Source organism: Salvelinus fontinalis, chromosome 19, assembly GCF_029448725.1.
Source record: "Salvelinus fontinalis isolate EN_2023a chromosome 19, ASM2944872v1, whole genome shotgun sequence".
In the NCBI taxonomy this organism is placed as follows: domain Eukaryota; kingdom Metazoa; phylum Chordata; class Actinopteri; order Salmoniformes; family Salmonidae; genus Salvelinus; species Salvelinus fontinalis.
In genome coordinates, this window is record NC_074683.1 from 43,343,108 (window position 1) to 43,364,321 (window position 21,214).

A 21,214-nucleotide genomic window follows, 5' to 3' on the forward strand; every position below is an offset into this window, starting at 1 on the left:
GTTGTAGGCCACAGCTAGTGCTATGTTGGGGGGGCAGTAACCATAGCAATGGCAAAGTGTTGCAGGCCACAGCTAGGGCTATGTAGGGGGGCAGTAACCATAGCAATGGCAAAGTGTTGAAGGCCACAGCTAGTGCTATGTTGGGGGGGGGCAGTACCATAGCAATGGCAAAGTGTTGTAGGCCACAGCTAGTGCTATGTTGGGGGGGGCAGTAACCATAGCAATGGCAAAGTGTTGTAGGCCACAGCTAGTGCTATGTTGGGGGGGGCAGTAACCATAGCAATGCCAAAGTGTTGTAGGCCACAGCTAGTGCTATGTAGGGGGGGCAGTAACCATAGCAATGGCAAAGTGTTGTAGGCCACAGCTAGTGCTACGTTGGGGGGGCAGTAACCATAGCAATGCCAAAGTGTTGTAGGCCACAGCTAGTGCTATGTTGGGGGGGGGCAGTAACCATAGCAATGCCAAAGTGTTGTAGGCCACAGCTAGTGCTATGTTGGGGGGGGAAGTAACCATAGCAATGCCAAAGTGTTGTAGGCCACAGCTAGTGCTATGTAGGGGGGGCAGTAACCATAGCAATGACAAAGTGTTGTAGGCCATAGCTAGTGCTATGTTGGGGGGGCAGTAACCATAGCAATGCCAAAGTGTTGTAGGCCACAGCTAGTGCTATGTTGGGGGGGGCAGTAACCATAGCAATGGCAAAGTGTTGTAGGCCACAGCTAGTGCTATGTTGGGGGGGCAGTAACCATAGCAATGGCAAAGTGTTGTAGGCCACAGCTAGTGCTATGTTGGGGGGGGCAGTAACCATAGCAATGCCAAAGTGTTGTAGGCCACAGCTAGTGCTATGTTGGGGGGGCAGTAACCATAGCAATGGCAAAGTGTTGTAGGCCACAGCTAGTGCTATGTAGGGGGGGCAGTAACCATAGCAATGGCAAAGTGTTGTAGGCCACAGCTAGTGCTATGTTGGGGGGGGCAGTAACCATAGCAATGCCAAAGTGTTGTAGGCCACAGCTAGTGCTATGTTGGGGGGGCAGTAACCATAGCAATGCCAACGTGTTGTAGGCCACAGCTAGGGCTATGTAGGGGGGGCAGTAACCATAGCAATGGCAAAGTGTTGTAGGCCACAGCTAGTGCTATGTTGGGGGGGCAGTAACCATAGCAATGGCAAGGTGTTGTAGGCCACAGCTAGTGCTATGTTGGGGGGGGCAGTAACCATAGCAATGGCAAAGTGTTGTAGGCCACAGCTAGTGCTATGTTGGGGGGGGGAGTAACCATAGCAATGCCAATGGCAAAGTGTTGTAGGCCACAGCTAGTGCTATGTTGGGGGGGCAGTAACCATAGCAATGCCAAAGTGTTGTAGGCCACAGCTAGTGCTATGTTGGGGGGGGCAGTAACCATAGCAATGCCAAAGTGTTGTAGGCCACAGCTAGTGCTATGTAGGGGGGGCAGTAACCATAGCAATGGCAAAGTGTTGTAGGCCACAGCTAGTGCTATGTTGGGGGGGCAGTAATCATAGCAATGGCAAAGTGTTGTAGGCCACAGCTAGTGCTATGTTGGGGGGGGGGCAGTAACCATAGCAATGGCAAAGTGTTGTAGGCCACAGCTAGTGCTATGTTGGGGGGGGCAGTAACCATAGCAATGCCAAAGTGTTGTAGGCCACAGCTAGTGCTATGTAGGGGGGGCAGTAACCATAGCAATGGCAAAGTGTTGTAGGCCACAGCTAGTGCTACGTTGGGGGGGCAGTAACCATAGCAATGCCAAAGTGTTGTAGGCCACAGCTAGTGCTATGTAGGGGGGGGCAGTAACCATAGCAATGGCAAAGTGTTGTAGGCCACAGCTAGTGCTATGTTGGGGGGGTCAGTAACCATAGCAATGCCAAAGTGTTGTAGGCCACAGCTAGTGCTATGTTGGGGGGGGCAGTAACCATAGCAATGGCAAGGTGTTGTAGGCCACAGCTAGTGCTATGTTGGGGGGGCAGTAACCATAGCAATGCCAAAGTGTTGTAGGCCACAGCTAGTGCTATGTTGGGGGGGCAGTAACCATAGCAATGCCAAAGTGTTGTAGGCCACAGCTAGTGCTATGTTGGGGGGGGAAGTAACCATAGCAATGCCAATGGCAAAGTGTTGTAGGCCACAGCTAGTGCTATGTTGGGGGGGCAGTAACCATAGCAATGCCAAAGTGTTGTAGGCCACAGCTAGTGCTATGTTGGGGGGGGCAGTAACCATAGCAATGCCAAAGTGTTGTAGGCCACAGCTAGTGCTATGTAGGGGGGGCAGTAACCATAGCAATGGCAAAGTGTTGTAGGCCACAGCTAGTGCTATGTTGGGGGGGCAGTAATCATAGCAATGGCAAAGTGTTGTAGGCCACAGCTAGTGCTATGTTGGGGGGGGGGGCAGTAACCATAGCAATGGCAAAGTGTTGTAGGCCACAGCTAGTGCTATGTTGGGGGGGGCAGTAACCATAGCAATGCCAAAGTGTTGTAGGCCACAGCTAGTGCTATGTAGGGGGGGCAGTAACCATAGCAATGGCAAAGTGTTGTAGGCCACAGCTAGTGCTACGTTGGGGGGGCAGTAACCATAGCAATGCCAAAGTGTTGTAGGCCACAGCTAGTGCTACGTTGGGGGGGCAGTAACCATAGCAATGCCAAAGTGTTGTAGGCCACAGCTAGTGCTATGTAGGGGGGGCAGTAACCATAGCAATGGCAAAGTGTTGTAGGCCACAGCTAGTGCTATGTTGGGGGGTCAGTAACCATAGCAATGCCAAAGTGTTGTAGGCCACAGCTAGTGCTATGTTGGGGGGGGCAGTAACCATAGCAATGGCAAGGTGTTGTAGGCCACAGCTAGTGCTATGTTGGGGGGGCAGTAACCATAGCAATGCCAAAGTGTTGTAGGCCACAGCTAGTGCTATGTTGGGGGGGCAGTAACCATAGCAATGCCAAAGTGTTGTAGGCCACAGCTAGTGCTATGTAGGGGGGGCAGTAACCATAGCAATGGCAAAGTGTTGTAGGCCATAGCTAGTGCTATGTTGGGGGGGCAGTAACCATAGCAATGCCAAAGTGTTGTAGGCCACAGCTAGTGCTATGTTGGGGGGGGCAGTAACCATAGCAATGGCAAAGTGTTGCAGGCCACAGCTAGTGCTATGTTGGGGGGGCAGTAACCATAGCAATGGCAAAGTGTTGTAGGCCACAGCTAGTGCTATGTTGGGGGGGGCAGTAACCATAGCAATGCCAAAGTGTTGTAGGCCACAGCTAGTGCTATGTTGGGGGGGCAGTAACCATAGCAATGGCAAAGTGTTGTAGGCCACAGCTAGTGCTATGTTGGGGGGGCAGTAACCATAGCAATGGCAAGGTGTTGTAGGCCACAGCTAGTGCTATGTTGGGGGGGCAGTAACCATAGCAATGGCAAAGTGTTGTAGGCCACAGCTAGTGCTATGTAGGGGGGGCAGTAACCATAGCAATGCCAAAGTGTTGTAGGCCACAGCTAGTGCTATGTTGGGGGGGCAGTAACCATAGCAATGCCAAAGTGTTGTAGGCCACAGCTAGTGCTATGTTGGGGGGGGCAGTAACCATAGCAATGGCAAAGTGTTGTAGGCCACAGCTAGTGCTATGTTGGGGGGGGCAGTAACCATAGCAATGGCAAAGTGTTGTAGGCCACAGCTAGTGCTATGTTGGGGGGGGCAGTAACCATAGCAATGCCAAAGTGTTGTAGGCCACAGCTAGTGCTATGTAGGGGGGGCAGTAACCATAGCAATGCCAAAGTGTTGTAGGCCACAGCTAGTGCTATGTTGGGGGGGGCAGTAACCATAGCAATGCCAAAGTGTTGTAGGCCACAGCTAGGGCTATGTAGGGGGGGCAGTAACCATAGCAATGGCAAAGTGTTGTAGGCCACAGCTAGTGCTATGTTGGGGGGGCAGTAACCATAGCAATGGCAAGGTGTTGTAGGCCACAGCTAGTGCTATGTTGGGGGGGGCAGTAACCATAGCAATGGCAAAGTGTTGTAGGCCACAGCTAGTGCTATGTAGGGGGGGCAGTAACCATAGCAATGGCAAAGTGTTGTAGGCCACAGCTAGTGCTACGTTGGGGGGGCAGTAACCATAGCAATGCCAAAGTGTTGTAGGCCACAGCTAGTGCTATGTTGGGGGGGGCAGTAACCATAGCAATGCCAAAGTGTTGTAGGCCACAGCTAGTGCTATGTTGGGGGGGGGAAGTAACCATAGCAATGCCAAAGTGTTGTAGGCCACAGCTAGTGCTATGTAGGGGGGGCAGTAACCATAGCAATGGCAAAGTGTTGTAGGCCATAGCTAGTGCTATGTTGGGGGGGCAGTAACCATAGCAATGCCAAAGTGTTGTAGGCCACAGCTAGTGATATGTTGGGGGGGGCAGTAACCATAGCAATGGCAAAGTGTTGTAGGCCACAGCTAGTGCTATGTTGGGGGGGCAGTAACCATAGCAATGGCAAAGTGTTGTAGGCCACAGCTAGTGCTATGTTGGGGGGGGCAGTAACCATAGCAATGCCAAAGTGTTGTAGGCCACAGCTAGTGCTATGTTGGGGGGGCAGTAACCATAGCAATGGCAAAGTGTTGTAGGCCACAGCTAGTGCTATGTTGGGGGGGCAGTAACCATAGCAATGGCAAGGTGTTGTAGGCCACAGCTAGTGCTATGTTGGGGGGGCAGTAACCATAGCAATGGCAAAGTGTTGTAAGCCACAGCTAGGGCTATGTTGGGGGGGCAGTAACCATAGCAATGCCAAAGTGTTGTAGGCCACAGCTAGTGCTATGTTGGGGGGGCAGTAACCATAGCAATGCCAAAGTGTTGTAGGCCACAGCTAGTGCTATGTTGGGGGGGGCAGTAACCATAGCAATGCCAAAGTGTTGTAGGCCACAGCTAGTGCTATGTTGGGGGGGCAGTAACCATAGCAATGGCAAAGTGTTGTAGGCCACAGCTAGGGCTATGTAGGGGGGGCAGTAACCATAGCAATGGCAAAGTGTTGTAGGCCACAGCTAGTGCTATGTTGGGGGGGCAGTAACCATAGCAATGGCAAAGTGTTGCAGGCCACAGCTAGGGCTATGTAGGGGGGCAGTAACCATAGCAATGCCAAAGTGTTGTAGGCCACAGCTAGGGCTATGTAGGGGGGGCAGTAACCATAGCAATGGCAAAGTGTTGTAGGCCACAGCTAGTGCTATGTTGGGGGGGCAGTAACCATAGCAATGGCAAGGTGTTGTAGGCCACAGCTAGTGCTATGTTGGGGGGGGCAGTAACCATAGCAATGGCAAAGTGTTGTAAGCCACAGCTAGGGCTATGTTGGGGGGGCAGTAACCATAGCAATGGCAAAGTGTTGTAGGCCACAGCTAGTGCTATGTTGGGGGGGCAGTAACCATAGCAATGCCAAAGTGTTGTAGGCCACAGCTAGGGCTATGTAGGGGGGGCAGTAACCATAGCAATGGCAAAGTGTTGTAGGCCACAGCTAGTGCTATGTTGGGGGGGCAGTAACCATAGCAATGCCAAAGTGTTGTAGGCCAAAGCTAGTGCTATGTTGGGGGGGCAGTAACCATAGCAATGGCAAGGTGTTGTAGGCCACAGCTAGGGCTATGTAGGGGGGGCAGTAACCATAGCAATGCCAAAGTATTGTAGGCCACAGCTAGTGCTATGTTGGGGGGGCAGTAACCATAGCAATGGCAAAGTGTTGTAGGCCACAGCTAGTGCTATGTTGGGGGGGGCAGTAACCATAGCAATGCCAAAGTGTTGTAGGCCACAGCTAGTGCTATGTTGGGGGGGGCAGTAACCATAGCAATGGCAAAGTGTTGTAGGCCACAGCTAGTGCTATGTTGGGGGGGGCAGTAACCATAGCAATGGCAAAGTGTTGTAGGCCACAGCTAGTGCTATGTTGGGGGGGCAGTAACCATAGCAATGGCAAAGTGTTGCAGGCCACAGCTAGGGCTATGTAGGGGGGCAGTAACCATAGCAATGCCAAAGTGTTGTAGGCCACAGCTAGGGCTATGTAGGGGGGGCAGTAACCATAGCAATGGCAAAGTGTTGTAGGCCACAGCTAGTGCTATGTTGGGGGGGCAGTAACCATAGCAATGGCAAGGTGTTGTAGGCCACAGCTAGTGCTATGTTGGGGGGGCAGTAACCATAGCAATGGCAAAGTGTTGTAAGCCACAGCTAGGGCTATGTTGGGGGGGCAGTAACCATAGCAATGCCAAAGTGTTGTAGGCCACAGCTAGTGCTATGTTGGGGGGGCAGTAACCATAGCAATGCCAAAGTGTTGTAGGCCACAGCTAGTGCTATGTTGGGGGGGGCAGTAACCATAGCAATGGCAAAGTGTTGTAGGCCACAGCTAGTGCTATGTTGGGGGGGCAGTAACCATAGCAATGGCAAAGTGTTGTAGGCCACAGCTAGGGCTATGTAGGGGGGCAGTAACCATAGCAATGGCAAAGTGTTGTAGGCCACAGCTAGTGCTATGTTGGGGGGGCAGTAACCATAGCAATGGCAAAGTGTTGCAGGCCACAGCTAGGGCTATGTAGGGGGGCAGTAACCATAGCAATGCCAAAGTGTTGTAGGCCACAGCTAGGGCTATGTAGGGGGGGCAGTAACCATAGCAATGGCAAAGTGTTGTAGGCCACAGCTAGGGCTATGTAGGGGGGGCAGTAACCATAGCAATGGCAAAGTGTTGTAGGCCACAGCTAGTGCTATGTTGGGGGGGCAGTAACCATAGCAATGCCAAAGTGTTGTAGGCCAAAGCTAGTGCTATGTTGGGGGGGCAGTAACCATAGCAATGGCAAGGTGTTGTAGGCCACAGCTAGGGCTATGTAGGGGGGGCAGTAACCATAGCAATGCCAAAGTGTTGTAGGCCACAGCTAGTGCTATGTTGGGGGGGCAGTAACCATAGCAATGCCAAAGTGTTGTAGGCCACAGCTAGTGCTATGTTGGGGGGGCAGTAACCATAGCAATGGCAAAGTGTTGTAGGCCACAGCTAGTGCTATGTTGGGGGGGGCAGTAACCATAGCAATGCCAAAGTGTTGTAGGCCACAGCTAGTGCTATGTTGGGGGGGGCAGTAACCATAGCAATGGCAAAGTGTTGTAGGCCACAGCTAGTGCTATGTTGGGGGGGGCAGTAACCATAGCAATGGCAAAGTGTTGTAGGCCACAGCTAGTGCTATGTAGGGGGGGCAGTAACCATAGCAATGCCAAAGTGTTGTAGGCCACAGCTAGTGCTATGTTGGGGGGGCAGTAACCATAGCAATGGCAAAGTGTTGTAGGCCACAGCTAGTGCTATGTTGGGGGGGCAGTAACCATAGCAATGGCAAGGTGTTGTAGGCCACAGCTAGTGCTATGTTGGGGGGGCAGTAACCATAGCAATGGCAAAGTGTTGTAAGCCACAGCTAGGGCTATGTTGGGGGGGCAGTAACCATAGCAATGCCAAAGTGTTGTAGGCCACAGCTAGTGCTATGTTGGGGGGGCAGTAACCATAGCAATGCCAAAGTGTTGTAGGCCACAGCTAGTGCTATGTTGGGGGGGGCAGTAACCATAGCAATGGCAAAGTGTTGTAGGCCACAGCTAGTGCTATGTTGGGGGGGCAGTAACCATAGCAATGGCAAAGTGTTGTAGGCCACAGCTAGGGCTATGTAGGGGGGCAGTAACCATAGCAATGGCAAAGTGTTGTAGGCCACAGCTAGTGCTATGTTGGGGGGGCAGTAACCATAGCAATGGCAAAGTGTTGCAGGCCACAGCTAGGGCTATGTAGGGGGGCAGTAACCATAGCAATGCCAAAGTGTTGTAGGCCACAGCTAGGGCTATGTAGGGGGGGGCAGTAACCATAGCAATGGCAAAGTGTTGTAGGCCACAGCTAGTGCTATGTTGGGGGGGCAGTAACCATAGCAATGGCAAGGTGTTGTAGGCCACAGCTAGTGCTATGTTGGGGGGGGCAGTAACCATAGCAATGGCAAAGTGTTGTAAGCCACAGCTAGGGCTATGTTGGGGGGGCAGTAACCATAGCAATGGCAAAGTGTTGTAGGCCACAGCTAGTGCTATGTTGGGGGGCAGTAACCATAGCAATGCCAAAGTGTTGTAGGCCACAGCTAGGGCTATGTAGGGGGGGCAGTAACCATAGCAATGGCAAAGTGTTGTAGGCCACAGCTAGTGCTATGTTGGGGGGGCAGTAACCATAGCAATGCCAAAGTGTTGTAGGCCAAAGCTAGTGCTATGTTGGGGGGGCAGTAACCATAGCAATGGCAAGGTGTTGTAGGCCACAGCTAGGGCTATGTAGGGGGGGCAGTAACCATAGCAATGCCAAAGTGTTGTAGGCCACAGCTAGTGCTATGTTGGGGGGGCAGTAACCATAGCAATGGCAAAGTGTTGTAGGCCACAGCTAGTGCTATGTTGGGGGGGGCAGTAACCATAGCAATGCCAAAGTGTTGTAGGCCACAGCTAGTGCTATGTTGGGGGGGGCAGTAACCATAGCAATGGCAAAGTGTTGTAGGCCACAGCTAGTGCTATGTTGGGGGGGGCAGTAACCATAGCAATGGCAAAGTGTTGTAGGCCACAGCTAGTGCTATGTAGGGGGGGCAGTAACCATAGCAATGGCAAAGTGTTGTAGGCCACAGCTAGTATTATGTTGGGGAGGGCAGTAACCATAGCAATGCCAAAGTGTTGTAGGCCACAGCTAGTGCTATGTTGGGGGGGCAGTAACCATAGCAATACCAAAGTGTTTTAGGCCACAGCTAGGGCTATGTAGGGGGGGCAGTAACCATAGCAATGGCAAAGTGTTGTAGGCCACAGCTAGTGCTATGTTGGGGGGGCAGTAACCATAGCAATGGCAAGGTGTTGTAGGCCACAGCTAGTGCTATGTTGGGGGGGGCAGTAACCATAGCAATGGCAAAGTGTTGTAAGCCACAGCTAGGGCTATGTTGGGGGGGCAGTAACCATAGCAATGCCAAAGTGTTGTAGGCCACAGCTAGTGCTATGTTGGGGGGGGCAGTAACCATAGCAATGGCAAAGTGTTGTAGGCCACAGCTAGTGCTATGTTGGGGGGGGGCAGTAACCATAGCAATGGCAAAGTGTTGTAGGCCACAGCTAGTGCTATGTTGGGGGGGGCAGTAACCATAGCAATGCCAAAGTGTTGTAGGCCACAGCTAGTGCTATGTAGGGGGGGCAGTAACCATAGCAATGGCAAAGTGTTGTAGGCCACAGCTAGGCCACAGCTAGTGCTGTTCCGTCTTCCCTACCTGCTCCGTCTTCCCTACCTGCTCCGTCTTCCCTACCTGCACCCACCTGCTCTGTCTTCCCTACCTGCACCCACCTGCTCTGTCTTCCCTACCTGCTCAGTCTTCCCTACCTGCACCCACCTGCTCCGTTTTCCCTGCCTGCACCCACCTGCCCTGTCTTCCCTACCTGCACCCACCTGCTCTGTCTTCCCTACCTGCACCCACCTGCTCCGTCTTCCCTACCTGCACCCACCTGCTCAGTCTTCCCTACCTGCTCTGTCTTCCCTACCTGCACCCACCTGCTCTGTCTTCCCTACCTGCACCCACCTGCTCTGTCTTCCCTACCTGCACCCACCTGCTCAGTCTTCCCTACCTGCACCCACCTGCTCAGTCTTCCCTACCTGCTCCGTCTTCCCTACCTGCACAGTCTTCCCTACCTGCACAGTCTTCCCTACCTGCACAGTCTTCCCTACCTGCACAGTCTTCCCTACCTGCACAGTCTTCCCTACCTGCACAGTCTTCCCTACCTGCACCCACCTGCTCCGTCTTCCCTACCTCCACCCACCTGCTCTGTCTTCCCTACCTGCTCAGTCTTCCCTACCTGCACCACCTGCTCTGTCTTCCCTACCTGCGCTGTCTAGCCTCATTAATTACTGTTGTATAATTCAACAAATGTGTCAATAGCAGGATAAGTTTCTAGACGGAGCGTTAAATCTCAGATGAAGCTTTATCGTTCTTAGAGATGCAACTGAAAGACAATGTATTCCATTGAGCTCATTTCAGCCATTGCCGGGGTGTCTGACAGGTCATTATAAAAATGTCTGTGGTCGTAACGCTAACAAAAGGCACAAGCAAGAGTATGAAAGAGTCGCAGGGGTAAAATGAAAGCAAATAATCGAGTGAGATTTAAGTGACAAGTGGATTTGATCCCTCAAACAGAGGAAATATAAGGTATACAGATGCTCAGGTGGGCAGGGCATGCACGTTGTTACTACATTATAATGTAACCACTCCAGGAGGGGGAGGAACCTGTGTGTTTCTTTATTTCTGTATGTTTGTTTCAATAAGAGAGATGGGGAGAAAGAAGCACACACACCAGGAGTGAAGGTATGCAGCATACAGTGTGCTCTATACTCACTGGGTTCAGCAGGGCTGGGTTTGGCTGACCTATCCTGGCTGGAGGACAGGCACAGCCTCAGGGTTCCTCTCCTCTCCTTTCCACAGCTGGGGTTAGAGGGGCTAACAACTTCCTCGTCTTCCCCCACAGTGACAACCATCAAGGTCCCGTCAAAGTCAGAGGGATCCACCTCTACCTCTATGGATGCTACATTGGTGTCTCTGGCCCCTGTCCCCTCCAGACAGAGCCGTTTTGGGAGCAGTCCTCCCACGCCTCTGGACTCCCCGGACAGGCGCAGCACGCTCCCCCTGGAGCGCCTGGAGGTGTCTGTGGTCAAGCTCTCCACCACTCCATCCTTCATCCATCCATCCTTCACCTGTCCATTACAGTAGAGCCCAGACTCCCTCCTACATCTCTCCCTCTGGAAACAGAGGGATAAAGGTTGCGTTAAGCTGGGGCCTGGTTGTCTATGGTTTCTAGCTTTCAGGTTTTTGGCTTTAGCCTTAAAGTCAGACAACTTTAATGTCAGTATTAAGGTAACTTCTATCCAGAGATCCTACCTCAGCGCGTGTGGATTCACTTGAACCTGAATTGGACTTCCTGGTCCTGGTGGATTGTGGGTAACGCTTTTTCTGGTGCCTGTCCCCCTCAGTAAAGGTCATCTCCTCTAGGGGTACCCCGGACCTGCGCCTCCCTGACACACTACCCTCTGCAGAGTAAAGGGACAGTGATAAAGTTATCACACCAGATACAATAAACGTGTTCCTACTCTCCAGAAAGTAGGGCAGCAGATATGGAAAAACAAACGACCGTAACAGAGAATTAAATCAACGTTGCCTATGTATGTGTGTGTGTGTGTAAGAGAGGAAAAGAAAGGTGCAGATTCAGCAGGTCTTTGTTTTACAGCTCTATAAAGTAAAGTGTTTGTTTATATACAACAGGCTTGAATCCAGGAATACTGCAGAGCCTTTCCAATAAGGAGAACCCTCGGGGGGGGGGCAAGACAGTAGGAATGTGTGTGTGATCTTTATAAACGTTGCATAAATGTAACACTAAATATCTGGGTGCCTCATTTCTGAAAAGACTGCGCACACAGAAAAATATTGTGATTATTAATTTGGCGCACGCCATACATACATACATGCATGTTTCCCATTATAAACCAAACCTGTCGTAAACAGACTGTACATTTGGCATCTTGTTATTATATTTAGCTAGGCTACATGTTTTTTTGTTATAAATAAGAGTGCCATATATTCCACATTTGCACAAGGCTACTACTTTTGTCTTCTTGTAATGCAATACTTCAACCACTAGAAACTGTGCGTACTCATGGTCTAAAGTTTGCGGGAAGATAAGCACATTCACACGTCATGTTCAGTTTTTTTTTAAATTGCAAATTTTGAGTGAAAACTGGCAGACACATGTTTCAGGGCATATTTTGTGCGTACGCAATTTTTATAAATGAGGCCCCTGGTCCTCACCGTTCTCCTCTCCTATTATCACTTCTTTCATCTCTTCTTCCTCTGAACCCCCTCTGTGGTGTGACCTAAACAAGAGAGAAAGAAGGAAAGAAAGTCAGAAGCCACCCAAACAAAATTCTACTGTCTGTATACTTACTCTGTGTTTTAACTCTCGATCGCCCACTGGCATCCTAAATTCAGCAACATTTAACCCAGCATTACCTCGTCTCCTTGCGGGTCGAAGTGGGTGTGTCGTGGTCATGGGGTCTCTTTCTGTATTGGGGATCATCTCTCCGATCCTCTCCCCCCTCTCTGCTGCTCTGAGACACCCTCCTCTGCCCACTCCCCACCCACGACTCTCTCTTTCTCTCTCCATTGCCAGTCATCAGGCCACGCCTTTTCTTGTCCAGGTAGGCCAGCCCCTGTTCAGTCTTTAAAACGTCCGTGAGGACCAACTGGATCTGCCTGATGAAGGAAGGAACGGAACCAGTCAGAACCTTTACAGCTCTACGACCATTCTGTGTCATCATGACCTGATATGACATTCCGGCTTATATGATAACCATTCTGACCATGTACATGTTAGTTAACCAATAGGGAAACTGTGTGAGGCTATAGGGGGAGGGGCAGACAGGTGGAATGGGGTTGATAGTACCAGGCAGTGTGTCTGTGTGGTAAAGATAAGCACTGCTGCTGTAGCTATATCTCTACGGTACCAGTAATGTTGGTGTACACGGAGCATGTAAGCTACCTTTGAGAATAATACTTAGGGGAAGAGCCCCCTCTGTGGAACATTTGGAAAACTGCACCCAATGACAAAGTGGCTTAATTCTACTTTACCGTGCAAAGGCTCCCAATTAGTTCACAGATAATAACATGACTTCAAATGTATATTTTGGCAGTATAAGAGTAAGACAAAGGCTGTATCTTACTAAGTGACCGTGTTATAGAGTAAAATCATCTATGAACCTACAACAATCTAACCAGACTATGTATGCTTCCTTCCTAACATAACTTTCCATCTGTGGCTCCATAAATGCTGCTCCTCACCTGTCCATTGCCGCTTGGGCTAAAGCCACCTGGCCATGATCTAAAGAGATGGATCCATTCTGCTGACGGGAATCTTGGAGTTTGATTCTGTCTCCAGCAATCTGGGACCAATGAATCTGTTGGAGAAAGGGAGGCAGGAGGAAAGTTACTGACCCACTGCCCTGACCACAATATTAAAACCTTGGGGAAAAAGGTTAAAGGTCAAATCTGTTGTTTAATTTATTTTCAGGCATTTTAATGTTGTGTGTGTGAAGGAGAGGGACAGAAGGTGAGAAAGTTTTGGGGTCAGCTAAGGTCTTTCAGGTATAATTGTGTTTCTTACTAAATGTTTGACCCCATAAGCCCTACTTAGTGTGCCCTACTTAGGCTAGGCGAACTGAATGAGTGTGCTCACATTCTCCCTTAAAAGACCTTTGATTGAAAAGTTGCAATAGTACCGTAGCCAGTATACACTTCCTCAGAAGTCTGAATTAATCTAACATAACTCAAGACATCTGACATTCATTTTTTTGTTGTTGTTGAAATATTAGTTGCACAATTTTACATCTAACTAAGATGTTTGGTGCAGTTTTTCTCAACTGACAAAATGTACATGAAAGCGATTTGTCTCTCGTTGAATGACGACAAACACTTCATTAAAGAATCCCTACTGTTGACCAATCACAGACGAAAAGGCGTAGACTTCGGCTTGCCTCAAGAAAAAAATACCGCGTGCACGAACAACCGAGAAAACCCTTGCCGAAAACCAAAACGAACAGAAACGTCGTCATGATATATGCACAAACTGTTTCAGATGTTTACCATGCGGACGCCTTAAGAGAAAGGTTACCCAAAGAGAATAACATCTACCTGTGACTCTTCATTCCCACATCCCAACTCTGAAGAAAGGAGGGTCTTAGGGATTTTGAGTGGACTTCCCATCTAAAAAGCAGAAAGGGGTACTGTTACTATGCTCACTATTATTGATTATATTTCTTGCATACCGACTGAGAAAAAGACTAGGAATCCCAATGAATGAATATAACCAGGCAGGCCAGACATACTTGAGCGTTATCCACCTTGTCAACGGCCAGTGAAATGGTTAGAGCTCTCCTGTGGTCCATCATGACCAAGCTATGGTCCTTCAGGACTTGATGGACACTCCTTCTCCAGAGCCTCCTGTCACCAACCAAGGCAGCGATGGCGATGCAGCAAGAAAGATCTGCAGCAGACACACATGGTATACATTCACTTTCATATCTGTCAGTTTAAATGTGCATAATCACCCATACCTTGGGGATGTATGTTGTTAAATACAGTATCAGGTGCGTGCAAGTGTGATTATTTTTAGTTTGTACTTAATGTGTAATGCTTTTGCCATGACAAATTCAAGTATTGTTTATAAACTTGCAATAGCAGTTAGTAAGCAACTACAGGTTCATTATGGGTACATGTTCTATATCTCTCAATCCACAAGAACAGCAGCATCTTGACAGGTCACAGTGTGGTGCATATATTTTACTGCATTAGCATGCTATAGTCCATGGGCCAGGTCGGGCTCACTTGGGAAGACGATGTCTCAGTGATTTTCTTGAAGGTTAATGTCCCTAGAGTTGTGCGACAGCAGTGCTGCAAAGGCAGCTTTCTCTGTGTTATCACGATTTCTTTCATCCCTCCATCCCATTCACTTTTCACCATAGCGGTTTTACCAGTTGAAAAACAATGTCAGTATTCTTAAAGTTATTGCTCACATATACACTTTAATCATATATCATTGAAAGCTTAGATTCATTGCTATCCATCAGACACATTTTTGGAAGGTTAGGTATAAATGGCTTTAAAATGGAAACCCTGATACATTTTAAACTTTGTTTGACAAGTGGATCTGAAAGGTCATGAAATGACCTTTCAAATTGTATATAATATAACCAACTTTGAAAATACCACCTACAACAATTGTTTAAAAATAGCCCTTATTGTGCAATTGACATTAGAATGTTGGAAACTTAGCCTTAGAATTTCATGTCTTGGGGCAGCTATGGTTTTGGATTGTAACATCGGTGATAGAAGCACCAAATTCAACACACAGTGAGAAAAGGGTTTCAAAAACATTTGTAGATCCAGGGCCATCACAGGATTCACGCATTAACCCCACAGAAACCTTTTTCCAAAATGGCACCAAACAACTCAATGGAGTCTTATTGGATCGATTTGCATGACCATACCTGTATGAAACAATTGTAATACACCCAACAATATCTTAAAATGGTTATAATGATGTAGAATACACAACCAAATGAGCCAAGTGTGTCATATATACAAAGATGTTCAATTATTCACAGAACTGTGGTAAGAATGTGCCCAAAAAGGTGTCAGAATCACTGATTTCTGAAGATGTTTAAATTCTTAATTGCAATATTTCATCTTCAAACATTTAAAATGGATTTATACTTGTAAATATTCATGAATGTGGGCTGACTAAAAGGATATACAGTGTTATCCTATTAAACTATTTTCATTACGAGGACTATAAACCTGCCCCAGATATTCCATGTAGTAAAATCCAATGTTGGGCCTGTTGAGGCCAGTTATATTAATTGATACTTTTAGTTTTCTAATAACAGACCAACCTGCTACAGCCCCATAGTAAGAATAGATCTTAAAGGGATAATCCACCGCCTGAAGTAAAAATCATGAAATGTTCCCCATGATTTAAGTTCTCAGTGGTCCAGCTGTGAAATCACAAATCATGCAAGAACGTATCATAGCCACATGGTTCTTGTCATTGGAGATAGAGGATAACACACCATCATATTTCATGACACTCTTAAAACAATGACCTACAATCCAACTCGACAAATCAGCCAATAGATGGTATGGGCATACTTGTCCATCAGTTTATATCATCATGACAAAGTATATATTTCGCTTAGATGTGCTCAATTTAGTGTAAATTATTCAACTCAGTTTCTCCTTCAAGTACCATCTCGCAACGCAACCTGTGTATCTGTGGGTAAGGACCCGTTGCCATAGCAACGTACTTTGCACCTGCTCTGGGCAACAGAGTTGCAATTTGAACTTAGTGAGATAGACTCCTAAATTAATGGGTGCAGTTTGTTTAGGCAATTTTACAGCTAGCCATCTACTTCACATGCTGATATTGACTTTGGTATTATTGTGTGGATTTACATTTGCTAGATAGCTAGCCAGCCCAGAGTGAGCATTGCATTGTGGGTTTTGTTGTGGACTTGAGCTGCAAAGATTTCCACAACGATTTTCGCATACCAACCTTATTATAATGACAAAAATAAATATTTGTTCACAAAAAATATAGTTTTCACATATTACTGTACTGTTATTTAACACAGTTTGACACTGTTTAAACATAGGAATTAGGGGTTTGGTATGGATTATCCCTTTACATTTTGACTAATTATGTGGTTATTATGTGGTTATTTTGACTAATTAATGGTTTTCTGCTCTCATCTAGATAATAGGTTAAAACGTATTGGCATTCACACGGAATTTTACAAGTGTTCTAATCCTCTGCTTTATGAAAACAGTTGATAGGATAACATTGTATATAATTTTAAATCAGCCCACAGCCATGAATATGTACATGAATAAAATCATTTTTTATTTAAAGATAAAATATTGCAATTAGTCCCCAATTAGCAATTAGTCTTTGTAATTGATTCTTTCAAATCATTGTGTTTATTTAATGAAATAAACTCAATATATTTTTATCAATTATATCCCCAAGCCTCCTTTGGCCCTGGAAATGCTCAGGCTGATCATACGGGCGTTAGGAAACAAATGTTAAGATATTTACATACAGCCCTGATTGGCTGATAGGATGATCTAGAGCGCACCCGTTTACCCAGATTAACAGTCATTGGTCTATTATAATCAGATCACATTGTGATGTCATCTGGGCCAAAAGTTCCATCCCACCTGAACAGACTGAAATTTACAGGCATTTTTTTCTTCTAAATAGCCCTTACACAAAAACTGCCTTATCAAAAATTTCACAATTTCCAAGTGTTATTTCGACCTCTGTGTGGAAAGATGAATTTTAAAAAAACAAGTAAATCACATTAACTGCACTACCCCTTTAAGCATTGAAATGTTAAGAAATCAGTGATCAGGACAGCTTTTGGGGCACACCCCAGTTCTGTGAATCATTTAACATATTTATATAGCTGGCACAATTGGCTCATTTGGTTGTGTATTCTACATTCCTATAACCATTTTAAGATATTATTGGGCATACTACAATTATGTTTCATACAGGTATGTATGGTCATGCGAAATTGATCCAATAACACCCCATTGGGTTGTTTGGCGGCCATATTGGAAAAAGGCTTCAGTGGCATTAATGCGGGAATCCTGTGATGGTCCTGTATCTACAGATGTTTTTAAAACCCTGTTCTGTGTGTGTGCAATTTAATGCTTCTATCACCGAAGTTACAATCCCCATAGCTGCCCCACTATATGGAATTATATGGCTAAGCTTCCAACATTCCAATTTCAAGGGTATTGCTGTCACAATACCAGTATTGCAATACTAGGAAGTAAGGAAGCAAAGGAAACAAAACATGGACTTCATTTCTTAAGGAAAACATTCCTAATGTTGGGAAAAACAGCCTTATGTTCACCCAGAGTCACATTTGAAGTTGTTTATATGTATACCACTTAAAAGGTAATTTCATGACCACCCACATGTATCAGGGTTGACTTTTTTAAGCATGAGTATTACAACATGTGGATGGATAGTTGTGAATCTAAGTTTACTAATATGATTAAAGGGTAACGTTTTAGGTGCGCAATAACTGGTTCTATACTGACATTGGAATTTTACGATATGACGAACAATGGTAAAAATGAGTGGGATGGAGGGATGAAAAGAGTAATAACACGGAGAAAACTGCCATGAGACATCGTCACCCCAAGAGTGAGCCCGCCGGCCCTCATTTGGGGGTCTGGCCCGTGCCATGGACTACTATGCTAGCAATCACTGGTTAGTCCTCAGGTCGTTTCATTTCGCTAACGTTAAATATTGCTCCTATAATGGTTATCTTCATATGTGCCATTTGTCATTCTAGAATATCATTCAACTATACACAGTCACGCTAGCTAACTAACCCTTGCAACAAGCTGCCTGTTACTTCAGAGACATTTGGTGTAGGCGAGCCTTAGCTAGCATCTATGAATAGGCTAACGTTAGCTAGCTAGCAGATAACTTTTGTCCCCAGTTCTCATACTTACTCGGTAATACAGTGAGTTAGTGCAACATACACACGCGTGACCAAAGAATGAGGAGACGGAAAATGTACACAGCTACTGCACTCTCCAAATCATCTTGCTGATTAATTGCAACGCACATAAAATCATAAATACACGTTGTTGGCAAAGGTTGCCGTTGTTTTCAAGCTTTTCCTGGTTCAGAAGAACATCCTGTTGTTTCCGGAAGTGAACAATCTAGCTATACGAGACCATAGAATGAGAATATTATTTGCATCCACGTATGTTTTATGACTTTATTATTTGGTCACAAATGTACATTTATAAGATATTAAATATGAAATACACTGAATTATTCTAATATACCTTCATAGTATCAAATTACTTGATATGTAGGCTACTCATGGTCCACATAACAGTTTTCATTTCATGTTGCAGATATGTTTTAATGATTCAAGAAATGTTTTAATGATTCATTGCACTTCTTGATAAAGTTCATCAGATACTTTAATATCTAATTGCTCATAATTTACATTCTGAGAAGTTATATGCACACAAAACAATAAAAGACAAGTCATTTATATACTTTTCAAATATTACTGTTCAAATTGTTTTTATTTTTAAATGTTTTAAATGTAACCTTTATTTAACTAGGCAAGTCAGTTAAAAACAAATTATTATTTACAATGACGGCCTACCCCGGCCAAACCCGGACGACACTGGGCCAATTGTGCGCCGCCCTATGAGACTCCCATTCACGGCCGGATGTGATACAGCCTGGATTCGAACCAGGGACTGTAGCGGTCTAAGGCACTGAGATGCAGTGCCTTAGACCGCTGCGCCACTCGGGAGCTGAAGCTGCAGCAGGGGCATCAAGCCAGCTCAGTCCCTGGGTGGAGGGGTTGGTGAGCAGGCCATCACATGCTGCAGCCACAAGGGTCATCTAGGCTCACTGGACCCAATACTGACCTGAGATCACCGTATATAATTCACATCAAATCAAATCTTATTTGTCACATGCGCCGAATACCTTACAGTGAAATGCTTACTTACAAGCCCTCAAACAACAATGCAGTTTTAAGAAAAAAAGTTTTACGAAAGTATTTACTAAAATAAACTGAAGTAAAAAATAATAATAATAATAATAAAAATAGAAACATAACAGATAATTAAGGAGAAACAATAAAATAACAGTAGCAAGGCTACAGTATATACAGGGGGTACCGGTACAGAGTCAATGTGCGGGGGCACAAGTTAGTCGAGGTAATTGAGGTAATATGTACATGTAGGTAGAGGTAAAGTGACTATGCATGGATAATAAACAGAGAGTAGCAGCAGTGTAAAAATGGGGTATGGGGACAATGCAAATAGTCTGGGGTAGCCATTTGATTAGCTGTTCAGGAGTCTTATGGCTTAGGGGTAGAAGCTGTTAAGAAGCCTTTTGGACCTAGACTTGGCGCTCCGGTACCGAGAGAGAACAGCAGAGAGAACAGCAGAGAGTAGCAGAGAGAACAGTTTATGACTAGGGTGGCTGGAGTCTTTGGCAATTTTTTGTGCCTTCCTCTGACACGACCTGGTATAGAGGTCCTGGATGGTAGGAAGCTTGGCCCCAGTGATGTACTGGGCCATATGCACTACCCTTTGTAGTGCCTTGCAGTCGGAGGCCGAGCAGTTGCCAATTACTTTAGATTTCCTTACACTGACATAGTGACTGATGTGAGTGTAAGTTGGCGTTACAACAGGTATCTCAGCTTAGTATTTGGACCACTGAGTATGGGCACACTGGACAGAGACTGGGACAGCAAGGGCATGACAACATACATATGTTAAAGAAAAGCTTCCATAGATCAGTGAATAATCAATAATATGACAATATCCTGTTAGGATACTTGGGTTCAGAAACCTCACTCCTATACCCATACAACATCAATTAAATGGAATCACGTATCATGTCATATACTGTTTGGTCTAAAAATCTGTTATCGTTATGGTCATGGTGATATGGGAATGCTTTGACTAAAGTCAGTAAAGTAAGTCTCAAATAGTCTATTGAAAGTGTGTAGGGCTATAAAGATGTTAAAATGTGGCCTCAAGTGAATCCGACTAGATATACAGTTCTATGAATTTATCTTTTTTCAATAAATGTGTAATGATCATAGATTGGTCTCAGCCTGTTATCCAGTGAAACCTTTAACCTCAGGATCCACACTTCCGCATGGCTGTCTCTGACAACTGCACAGGGCCGCCGTTAGCGATAACATCATGAGGTTCAGGGGTTATTATGGCTGCCGGTAGATCAGAACCAGATGTCAACTGCTTCTTCTTATTAAAGCTGGAGACAGGAAAAAAAATGGAAGAAGAAAACACAGGATTCAAAATACACAGACACAGACAAACACACACACACACCAGTTCTTTGTAAAGGTTATGCAAAGGCCAGACAGGTTATAGAAGACCAGCGGAGGGATTCATTTAGTTACCAAATGACACGACTAGCCTGTCTAATCATGCTGACTGATAATGCTGGATGAGTCTCAGCCATAAATAGCTGGTTATCAAACAAGCTACAAACAAGAGTTAAAAAAAAATCAAATTGAGTAAATTACCATCATGATTGACACATACTGTAAATGCTACAGCAGTCTTTTAAAGCCACATGAAGAAGCCTTAGGGTAATAATTACTATAGACACCTTTTGTCAAACCTATGGAACCTAATGTTGTCCAACCAGGGATAAGAGAGGAGCCTACTGAACCATACATGGTTCTTAACTCTGGCATTTTTGGGTACCACAATGACAGTGATACACAGGCTATGAAATGACTACATGTATTGTTGAAATTTGTCATTTAAAACTAGATTTGTTCTTTTAGTCTTGGATGATGAATGTGTTTGGATAACCGCATTGAACTTAATTGATCTGCCAATGAAAATGTACACTCCTCACTGTCAAATGCTGGCTGAGAGAGATAAGCACTGCAAGGCTTTCCACCAAATTAAACAAGCAAAAAACTGTTTTGATTATTTTTTCAAGCAAAACATTATTGAAATAACATGTCACAAGATACTATCATTGGCATGGATGTATAGCCTATGTACCATTACTTCATATCCACAGGAGGCTGCTGAGGGGAGGACGGCTCATAATGATGGCTGGAATGTC

General features: G+C 46.1%; 1 protein-coding gene across 3 annotated transcripts in view; it reads right to left on the reverse strand.

The window, feature by feature from the left end:
* The window catches only part of LOC129816780 (sentrin-specific protease 7-like), a 29,907-nt gene extending 11,633 nt beyond the window's left edge, over positions 1-18,274 (reverse strand). The window contains exons 1-8 of one of the 3 annotated variants that reach the window (XM_055871667.1): positions 18,076-18,274; positions 13,887-14,029; positions 13,678-13,749; positions 12,829-12,944; positions 12,001-12,243; positions 11,800-11,864; positions 10,876-11,024; positions 10,337-10,736 (exon numbers count right to left, since the gene is read on the reverse strand). In XM_055871667.1, coding sequence (XP_055727642.1) covers positions 10,337-10,736; positions 10,876-11,024; positions 11,800-11,864; positions 12,001-12,243; positions 12,829-12,944; positions 13,678-13,749; positions 13,887-13,934 — 1,093 coding nt within the window. In that variant the 5' untranslated portion in view covers positions 13,935-14,029; positions 18,076-18,274. Of the gene's footprint in view, positions 1-10,336; positions 10,737-10,875; positions 11,025-11,799; positions 11,865-12,000; positions 12,244-12,828; positions 12,945-13,677; positions 13,750-13,871; positions 14,030-18,075 lie in introns of all 3 variants that reach the window. The other 2 variants (XM_055871666.1, XM_055871668.1) reach the window with 2 other exon arrangements.
* Positions 18,275-21,214: the final 2,940 nt, after the last annotated feature.